Source organism: Xyrauchen texanus, chromosome 33 (genome assembly GCF_025860055.1).
Source record: "Xyrauchen texanus isolate HMW12.3.18 chromosome 33, RBS_HiC_50CHRs, whole genome shotgun sequence".
Classification (NCBI taxonomy): domain Eukaryota; kingdom Metazoa; phylum Chordata; class Actinopteri; order Cypriniformes; family Catostomidae; genus Xyrauchen; species Xyrauchen texanus.
In genome coordinates this window covers 37,595,157-37,606,005 of record NC_068308.1, presented here as the reverse complement: position 1 = coordinate 37,606,005, position 10,849 = coordinate 37,595,157, and the positions used below count along the sequence as shown (strand labels likewise).

Below are 10,849 nucleotides of genomic sequence, written 5' to 3'. Positions count from 1 at the left end.
CTAGATGTCTTTGTTTCTACATCTGAAGTAGTGAGTATTTTTATGTTTACTGATTGGCCCCATTCACTTCCATTGTAAGTGCCTCACTGGAACCCAGATTTGTACTTTTCTTTTTTTAAGAAAATGAGGAGCAAGTCAAAATGATTTTTTGTGGTAATCAATATTATACCCTGAATATTCCTTTAAGTTAATACACTCTTAAAATAAAGTTGAAAATATTTATGGATAAAATCCATAGGGACCGTCCGGTGACGCTGCTGTCCCACATGACCGAAAGTTTTCAGCTTTTTCTCTCTCATTCTCCCCCTCGCGGTTCAGAAGTTCAGTGATGATCGAAAATGGCGGATAGTTAGATGCGTCTCCCCACTCAAAACAAAAACTCTGTGGAAAAACTCTGGATATACACCGGGAATACCGACAACAACATTCACAGGCCGCTTCTCACAACACTTTCATGAATGAGAATGACCCGCTGGGTGCCCACGAAAAGGGAAAAGTACGGCGTTGGTGAGTAGAAAGCTAAACTTCCATGAACTATAAACCAAAGCGCTTTCAGTCCCATTACACAAGTGTTGGGACAAACAGTGATTACATCCAATTTTACATTCCTGCTGTTTAAGAGCATTGAGAAGGTTTTATATGTTGATGTCACTAAGGGACTGTAAATGTGTATAGTCAGTGCGCTATTGTTTGTTGGAGATGTGTGTGTTTGTGTGTGTTTGGTAGAGATTGACAGAGACGCGCCTAGTTCCCAGTGTTTCATGCTCGGCGGGCCTCAATGGAACTCATGAATACATTGTTACTGACGCGCTGATACTTTGTATCAACTTTCAGCGCTTCTTTGTAACAACTTTCATCGTTTGTTCTTTTTTCCCGCGTAAGATCCCCGATACGCTTCGCAACAGCCGCAGCTGCTTTCGTTCTCTGCACCGTTAATATAAACAAAGCAGTTTATCGTGCTGTCTTGGACGTGGGAACTGCATATTAAGGCATGGAGTGTTATCAGTTAAAATAATGGTAATGTAGAACTTCATAAACGTGTATCCCAGCTTACAATAAAACGAACAGGGTAGACCGAGTTGCCTACAGTTGTGTGTGTGTGTGTGTGTGTGTATGTATGTATGTGTGTATATATATATATATATATATATATATATATGTATATATATATATATATATATATATATATATATATATATATCAACTGATAATGACAATTTAAACTCGCATGAAATATTCACACTGTTTTATATATATATATATATACATATACATACTCACCCACCTGTACATCTACTTATTCATACGATTTATCTAATCAGCCAATTGCGTGGCAGCAGTGTAATTTATAAAACCATGCAGATACAGGTCAGGAGTTTTATCTCATTGATTTAGACCATGTTGAAAATGATTGGCATGATTGTTGGTGCTGGTTGGTTTGATTGTTTCTGTAACTGCTTCTTGGGATTTTCATGAACATCAGTATCTAGAATTTACACTGAATGGTGCAAAAAACATCCAGCGAGTGGCAGTTCTGTGGGCAAAATTGGCTTGTTAATGACAGAGGTCAGAGAATAATGGTCAGACTGGTCCAAGGTGACAGGAAGGTGACTGTCACCCAAACAACCACATGTTACAACAGTTCTATGCCAAAAACATTTCTGAATGCACAACACGTTGAACATTGAGGCGGATGGGCTACAGTAGCAGATCCTTCAAGGTACCACTACTGTCAGCTTAGAACAGGAAACTGAGGCTGCAGAGGGCAAAGGCTCACCAAAACTGGACAGTAGACGATTGGAAATACATTGCCTGTCATGACAAATCTGGATTTCTGGAAATCTGGAGTTAGACAAATGGTAGGCCCTCTGCAGCCTCAGTTTTTTGTTCTTTGCTGACAGTTGTGGAGCCCAACATGGTCATCTGCTGTTGTAGCCCATCCGCCTCAAGGTTCAACATGTTTTTGCTATTCTGCTCACTACAATTGTACAGAGTGGTTATCTGAGTTCTCCATTGACCTCTCTCATCATCAAGGTGTTTCCATCTGCAGAACTGCTGTTTTTTGTGGTTTTTGGTTTTGGCATCATTCTTTTATGCTCTCGAAACTTTACACTCTGTTGTGCGTGAAAGTCCCAGGAGATCAGCAGTTACAGAAATACTCAAACCAGCCCGTCTGGTACCAACAATCATGCCACGGTCTAAATCACTGGGATAAACCCCCCATTCTGTTGGTTGACGTGAAGATTAACTGAAGCTCCTGACCCGTATCTGGATGATGATCAAAAAATCTAATAAAAATACTACTAATAACAAACCAATAGATCGGTAAATATTTGGTCATTTTCTGACTGTCAGTGTCGACTGTACTAAAATTGTACATTTGCTATGCAAATTAATTGGGCAACATTTGCCAATTTTGAGACAGTCGGCGACTACCAAAAACAGATGTTGATTAACAGACGTGGTGTTTTCGCTTGGTGTCGGTTTTCAAATAAACCGACAGCCGTGTCAATTAATAGTGCACATTTTTAGTTTTTATTGTGTCAATGTCAGATAACTGTTCATGTATATACAGCAGTTCTGTGTAAATCTTATATTCAATTGCTTTGTTGTGATTTATATCGATATTTAACATGAGTCTTGTTGACTTATATCAGCCAGACCGGTCTGACCTGTTGTTATATTTAGATGATCACAATAAAGCTTACTTAGTTAAAGAGTTTTTTTAATGAATCTTGAATACATTTTGTGTCCTGCTAAAACTCATGAGGATGGGCCATTGAGGAAAGTCAGACTGTAATTTCCAAGGCAGTTCTTCCTTCTTGTAATGATAGACTGAATTGTTGGAATGCTGTTCATTACTGGTTGCCTTAAATTCCTTCTGCTGTTATTGACAGCTTTGTGTTGGCATGACATTATTAGTCATGACATACTGCTCTGTATCCAGTTGTTGTTCACTTGACTGCATAGAAAGCTATATGATGCACACTTGCTCCCTATTTAGTGAATGACGTAACCTCCAGTGTGCTGACTGTCTGCACTGGTCTCAGAACAGTTTGAAATGCTCCTTATTTTCATCCTAACTCCATATAAAGACTCTAAAAACAACGTTTTCCAGCTTTTGGATGAGCCCATTTATTCTCAGTTTGAAAATACACAGTGAATATATAGTAATGAATTTACTAATGTTAATGGATAGAATCATATTGTACAATGATAACAAAATAAAATATAACAAAATGTATATTAAAATGAAGCAAAATGACCTCAAAATAACTTATCTACTTTTAAAGGAAATGCAGTGGCAATTTCCACATATGTGAGTGGAGGTGGTGTAGTGGTCTAAAGCACATATATGGTAATCAGAAGGTCGCTGGTTCGATCCCCACAGCCACCACCATTGTGTCCTTCAGCAAGGCACTTAACTCCAGGTTGCTCCGGGGGGATTGTCCCTGTAATAAGTGCACTGTAAGTCGCTTTGTATAAAAGTGTCTGCCAAATGCATAAATGTAAATATGTGGACATCATATTTACCATCATGCTGATGCACGAAAAATTAACTGATTTTTTAAAGCGGCATATCAAACGAACGAGAGACTCTACTCTTTATAACCAAACAGGTTTCAATTAAAATAAACTTAAAGATTTCTTAACAAAGGCATTTTTGTTGGTGCTGCATTCGTAAGAGTGCTTCACGGTAATCGACGGCATGCTGTTGTGTCACGTGACTCAGTGCGGCAGAAGTTTAACCCTTAAATGACTGTCTAGAGTCTTGTGAACAGTATCCAGTCAGTTTTTATTTAAATTATGTATTGCGTATAATGAAGCCAAAATATAACGTCCACACACGTGAGACAATTAAGACAACTGAGGAGACGACACTTCAGTTTGTAATTCAGTTCTCCAGAGTTCATGAGTAATTTTTTTTCTGGATGTAACAGAATCTTAAACAGACCTTGAGTGGAGAAGAACTTTGAGTTGTATTTAATGTTGGATCAGTAATACTTTATTGGCAGCAGGCCCAGACTATGGCCCATAATGGAGATGATGGAGATGGTGTCCTTCGAGAACTCTGGGTTTATGGCTCTTGATAGAGGCTAGGGTTGTAAATAGAAAAACTATTTTCATTTTGAACCAGATCCAAAACCTGGAACCAAATTGTTTTCATGACGTTCAGTTCCATTAATGGTTCTGGAATGGCTGTATTTTTCCTGCACAAGTATTAATCTGCAGGAGGTACTATGTTTTTTGTGGTGAGTTTGCAGACTTTAATGTGATGAGAGAGAGAGAGAAAGACTGGGCATTAGGGCTGGGTGATTAATTAACATTTATTTTCATTTTTAGCTTCCAACGATTATGAAAACAAGATAATCGAGATGAAACGATTATTTTGCCGCATTCCGTTTCGCAATAAAACACAAGTGAAAGTGAATTTTACTTGCCCAGCCGATTAAAACGACTGATTAAAATGTCAATAACAAAAAATTAACAGCTATATTGACTGACAAGTGGCATATGTGCTCAACATGCGCATGTGTTCCGAAAATGCTCGTGCTAATGCGCACCTGAATGGTCAAATACATGTAAAAATTCCTCCAAAATGCCCATCTTGGCACGGTATTCATGTAAACATAGAGAGTGATGTCTAAAGTGAACGTAAACAGCGAAGGAAAAAGTGTATTTGTAAAAATGTTTTGTTCAACCAAATTCCCAATAATAACCAGAACAAATTAAGATTTGGTGCATAACATGGGAGTTTGAAGGATAATCAAGTCCAAATCACACTGAGGACTCTTATTTTGAAATGACCAAAAGATGAAAAAACTATCTGCAACGAATGACAAATTATTGCCAATAACTGATAGTTCCAAAAAGCAACTATCGGCACAATTAATCGGTAAAACTGATATATCGGTCTACATCTACTTTTGTCTACTGTAACATGTTTATGGCAATTTTCCACTGCATGTTACGGCTTGACTCACCTCAACTCTGCTCGGATTACTTTTCTGAGTTAGCATTTCCATTGCAGTTTAGTGCCACCTCTACGTGGGTGGGATTGTAGGATAATCGTCATAGTCACGCCGCCTATACTGCCATGACATCATCTTAAACACGACACAAACAGACCAAAACAATAACACGATCATTAGCTGTTTGCTACTAGCTCACTGTGCTGCATAAAGCAGTTGTTGGTGATTTTACACAAGTGTAACAGTTAAATTGGCCTGGTTGTTTTAGAAGCTTCCAGTAGCTGGTCAACTAAATAAAGTGAAGCTTTCAAGCAGAGTATAGAGTTAACGTAACAAAACGTACCATCCTCCATCGTGGATCAACACCAGTCCAGTCCACTCTCCCTCCCATTGCTCGCCGGTTTGGATAGCGTCCATTTGGTCGAACCACTTCCACTTTTCCTTGATGGTTCTGTAGTCACTTGAATGTTCCCTACACTGTTGGTAGGTCCGGTGGTAGCCGTGTGCGGCCAACAGCTGAGACCCTTCCTGAGAGACTTTTTTTTTTCGCTCATCGCTAGCGAGTGGATATTCTGCAACTCGTTGATTGACCACAGTGTGGTTTTGCGAACAGCCATTTCTTTTTTCACAGTTCGGAAGTCGCAGGAACAAATTATACTCTTATCCCTGTTGCTAATTTTAAAACTAGCGGGTTGATGTTGCGTGTCGGAAATCCAGTGACTCTGGTAGTGACGATTCTCCCTGACCAATCAGTGATCTGCAGGATTTTGATGTCACATTTAGTATCGGCTCACTTGGAACATCGACCGAGGTGGTACTAAGAAAAGTATCAGATACTATCCACAGTGGAAAACCCCAAACAAGCGAGCAGATTTGAGTTGAGTCAAGTTGTCCTGTGCAGTGCAAAAGCCCCATTATATGTGCTGCCTCCCTGATAGGCCTGTGCAAAACAAAATATTTTCATAATCAACTATTCGGTGAGTTGTCTGAATGAATAGTCGACTAATCTGTCTTCAGGAAGCCCTGTATATTTAGGCTGGTTTTGGGTTCACTTGACCCCAAGGGTTTAGCCATGCTGTCTAACAACTAAAACACAGCCTAAATTAGAGCACTAATTAAAATACCTCTGCAAAAGTATCAGAATTTAAAATATCTGGATAAACTGTCAGGCTACCTTATCAGCTAGTCAGTTGTTTAGGAACTGGAACCAGAATCAGAACCAGAATCGCTCTGTTCTTCCAGTTCAACTACACGGATGTGTTGGGGAAATTAGAAATTGAGTGTTTTGAGAGTGTTCTCTGAAAGTGTTCAGAAGTCATCTGAAAAGTGTCCAAGCATCTCCTACGGTGTTTGGGTGTGTTTTAAATGTCTGGATCAGTGTCTATTGGGAAGATCACTGAAGTCATATTTGAACTAACAGCCTGTGATCAAATGTGTGATTTTCAAAGTCAATCCATTTAATCTTGAATCAACTAACCTGGAGAGTGAATATAATGTGACTTTTTGGTTGTGGGTGTTCACTTTATATCTTTAACCTTTGCTAGAGACGCGTTATGGCGAAATAAAATGACAGAAATGGACTTGATTTTTTTCTTATTTCTTTCAGTGTAATTCTTAATTTTCTTTCATTTGCATTAAAATCACAAATCCCTTGAAGGGTTTAGGGTTGTTCAAAATTTACCCCATATACTTATAATAATACATTGTCCTGGTTTTATTGTGCACAATTATTCAGTGCACTTTATTCCATTATTATTGTGCATCGAGCGCTCTGTTTGAAGATGTCAGCGATCAGCCATAATAAAAACTAAAAAGTAGATTCAAGTTTGAATTAATTTATTTAAACACCATTTGATTTGTTGATGGTAAAATATGCAGTTCAGAATTTGTTTTTTTTTTATAAAACCATATCTGACTTAATATCAGCGAGTGCCAAAACAAATGCATCTGTTCTCGGTCTCATAAAAAATGGTATCAGGAAATCCCTATTTTTATCTCTGAAATTCCTGTTACATTTTCAAAATGCATCATATAACGGTAGTAAAATGGGTTGCAAATGCCATGTTGACTTTCTGTTTATGATTTTGACTGTAATAGCTTGAGGTTTATGGGTTCATATTTTCATGTCCTCTTTCTAAGTATACAGCGCACCTCTGCATGAGTAAGTCGTGTGGTATTTGAGGAAGTGTTCTCTGAGAGAGGTGTGCTGCTTACTCGCCGTCGTCCTGTAAAAGTTTCCGAAGCACCATTAATAGGCTTTTGTGTGTGTAGTTTATTGCATTCATACAGGCCATCATTTGTTGCATTCATCAAGTTTTCTTACAGAACGCTGCAGAAAAATGTTTACATGTATACAAATGTGTTCATGCCCAAATAATAAAGCATGTTTGTTAAATGCTAAACTAGTCTAACAACAGTTTTTAGCAAACTGAATGTCCAAATAAAAAGCTTAATCATCGTGATATTCACAATGTTGCTTAATTGTATATGGCAAGCAAAATCATTGCAATTATATAATAGAAAAATTCAGTATATTGACCAGCCCATGTTGAGATTCAGGTGACCAACCTGATGTTATCATAATTTTAGTTGTTGGATCAGTTCTGTGACTGTTACCTTGTATTTGTTTGGTTAGGCATCTTAGTAACCTGATACATGATTCAGGGTAGTTTAACTCTAGTTTATTTCCTCGATTTTAGGTTGCACTTGAGCTCTTTTGTACATGCCAAGCATTTTTGTGATGTGCTATCAGTGGATTTAATTTAGATGATGATGATGTCAAACATTTCTGGTTAAAAGTGTGAAAATAAACCTATGCTGCAGAGAATTAGAAAATGCTTTGGTTCCGAAATGCATCTTGGAAAAGGGGCCAAGTGAGCTCTTCCAATTGGCATGTTTTTTTGGCATGAGGTTCTTTTAGTTGCTCTCTGGAAGGTCCTCTCTGAAGTTGAGCTGGTTGCCTGCAGGCGAAAGGCTGAGCTGAACTTCCTGTATCCTGTAAATATTCTGGCATTCCACAGAAATGCTTAAAATATTTGTGAGACGCCTCAGTCACCCACAGGTCAACTCAACGGCGACAGTCAGTCCTCTCTTAAAGGCACAGTTGTGTTTTTTTGAGCATTTGCTGAGGAATAGTTAAAGGGGAGGTTTCAATGTTTAGGTAATTTTTAATGGTTTATTTTTTTTTATCTTTTCGGTGGCTCAGAAATTACACATTTCCTTTTTGTTTTGTTTGTTCTTTTTACTCTTTTGTTTGGTTTGTTTGTTCTTTCTTAGCTCAGGTTTGTCACCAAGAAGAATAATACATGAGATTGTCACCAATCAAATTATGTTTGAAGATATGTAGTTTCTGTTGCTTATCGTCATGGAACCGTCATCTCAAAAGACGGACGCATAGAAATGTTACACTGAAATGGTTTTCTTTTGTTAATAGTTTTTCTGAAGAGTGTGACAAATGACCGTGAATGCCAAAATATTAAATAGCATGTATCAATATTTACTGAGTAATCCATTATTTTGTAGAGTTGGGTCAAAATCACATTCTCACGTGAATGCGCCATTGCGCTTGCGTCACTGATGGCATGAAGCGTTTTTTTTTTAAATTTGAATTATTTTTTTCCGCAAACCTAGCAATTTGATTCATAAGACATTGATTGATCTCCTGGAGTCGTGTGGATTATTTTATGCTCCCAAAATATGACTTTTGGACCATTAAATAGCCTGCAGACTGATGGCACCTGTTTACTTGCATTGTATGGACATACAGAGCTGAAATGTGCTTATAAAAATCTTCACTTGAGTTCTGCTGAAGAAGGAAAATACATAAATAATGGATTGCTCTGTAAAAATTGGTCCATTGCATTTAATATTTTGGTTTTAATCAATATTTATGCTTTTTTATTTTTTTTATTTTTTTGAGATGCATATAGCCCTGCTGCTGTTCTCCTGTCTCTAATATGTGTATATTATAGTCAACCTATCCCCTTTTGATTAGACGCTGAAGTATCGTATTGTAAATACAGCTCCATTAATTTGCCCTAACGTGTGGAAGAGAGCGACTATTTGAGGGGTTTGAGACGAGGATGAAAAGCTTATTTTCCTTGTCCATCTGTTTTTGTCTATCGAGACTTTTCATTGTGTATGAATCATTTATTTCATTGTGGTACTTAAGGCTGAAACTTTTAGTCAATATTGTCGACAATAAAAAATAGTTCATAGTCGTTTGATGTTATTTAACATAACACGAGATCACATTAAACTCTAACGATGACTGGCGAAAGCAGCACTGCAGTTCACGCCTCACTAAGGAGAGGAAGAATTGCACAGCTCACAGTCCAGATGCACTCTAAACTTTCCAAACAGCTTCAGGTGATGTAGATCGCATAATATGAGGGGAATTATAATGCAAAATAAGTAAATACAGAAGCACTCTCGTGGTGGAATATATGGAGCCAGATTTGCTGTTCTACTAAAGCAAAACTTGGGTGTCGAGCATCATTTTCTGTGCAGTCATTCTACGAGTTGCGTGCAATGTCCTGATCTAAAGGGGGAGATTGAAACTGCATCCGGGCTGATGCACACACTGGCACGGGACGTTCATCCCACTTACGCACGCTTGCCGCAGCTAGATTATAACATGATGGCTTGCAACCTATTGAATCATAATATATGTCTCACTGTGCATTTCTTATCGTGAAGATAATTGGCAATACACAGCTGTATTAATAACAGAGTTTTTTTTTTGAGAGTTAAAGATGGATTGAAGGGAATAATCTGTTATGAGCTAATGATTAATCGTTGCAATAATCGTTTAATAATTGTTATTTGCCACCCTAGTGGTACCTTGGGAATGTACCGTAGAGCCTGTGGATTTTCATACTGAATAAGTCAGCCTATCTCTGTAAAATAACAAATTAGCCAGAGAACTTGATTTGTAAATTTTCTGAAGAAAATGTGAATGGTGCTTACTAGAGTAAACGTTCTGTTGGTGCTTGCCATGGCATTGCTATGTGTTCTCTAGTGTATTATGGGCTTGTTCAGATCCATAACTTCAAGCATAAGCATGTGCATGTGCAAACTCCACCTAATGGAATCTTTACAAACTTCTGTCCTTATCTCTTATATTAGGACAGTCTTTCTCTGTCTGTCTCTTTCTGGCTGTAGGTAGTGTTGTCTCGGTGGGTGCTCTAGTGGTTTTGGCAGTGGCAGCCAGGCTTGCTCTACCCAACACTTTGGTTCCCCAGAAAAGGAAATGGCACTTGTGGCTTCATTGCGGCCATCAGTGAGAGCTGCATCTGGACTGAACACAATAGTTCTGTTTCTCCTCTCAGACACAAGCGTATAATCATTCTTTATCTCCACTGTGCTCCTGTTGAAGCTCAGCCGTAGTGTGGTCTGGGAAACTGCCAGATGAATATTTTGGAGATGCTCTTGATGCTTTACCTCATATAGTTATCTCCTTTATCACCCCTTTGAGACTGAGGGGATTGTCTAGTTAATAACTTAGTTGTTTTTGTCACTTGAGAATAAAGGGACAAGCAGATGATAAAATATTCATTTGAAAGCTGTGAGTCTCGCAAGTTAGATGCGACCAAATACACAACCATCCACCAACCCATTGCAAACTAAACCTGTGTGAATGTCCTGATTACTTGTGCTGGTCACAGATATTTCCCCGTATATACTGTAAGTAGTGTGTTATCAAAGATAAGCATGTATTTCTGTACAGGGTGTTAGAAATGTAATCTCACTTTAGAGTTGCATTTCTCAGTTTAAAGGAAGGCAGCTCACAATGCTGGTCTCTAGATTAGTCTCCCTAGAGAATTGGTGTGTAATTCTTAATGTTTCCAACATGAACTTTCAATAATCTGGAGATT

General features: G+C 38.2%; 1 protein-coding gene across 2 annotated transcripts in view; it reads left to right on the top strand.

Moving 5' to 3' along the window:
• The first annotated feature begins 338 nt into the window (after nucleotides 1–338).
• The window catches only part of LOC127626751 (dedicator of cytokinesis protein 1-like), a 329,863-nt gene continuing 319,352 nt past the window's right edge, over nucleotides 339–10,849 (top strand). For both annotated transcript variants that reach the window (XM_052102764.1, XM_052102763.1), the window contains exon 1: nucleotides 339–507. In XM_052102764.1, coding sequence (XP_051958724.1) covers nucleotides 459–507 — 49 coding nt within the window. In that variant the 5' untranslated portion in view covers nucleotides 339–458. The remainder of the gene's footprint in view (nucleotides 508–10,849) is intronic.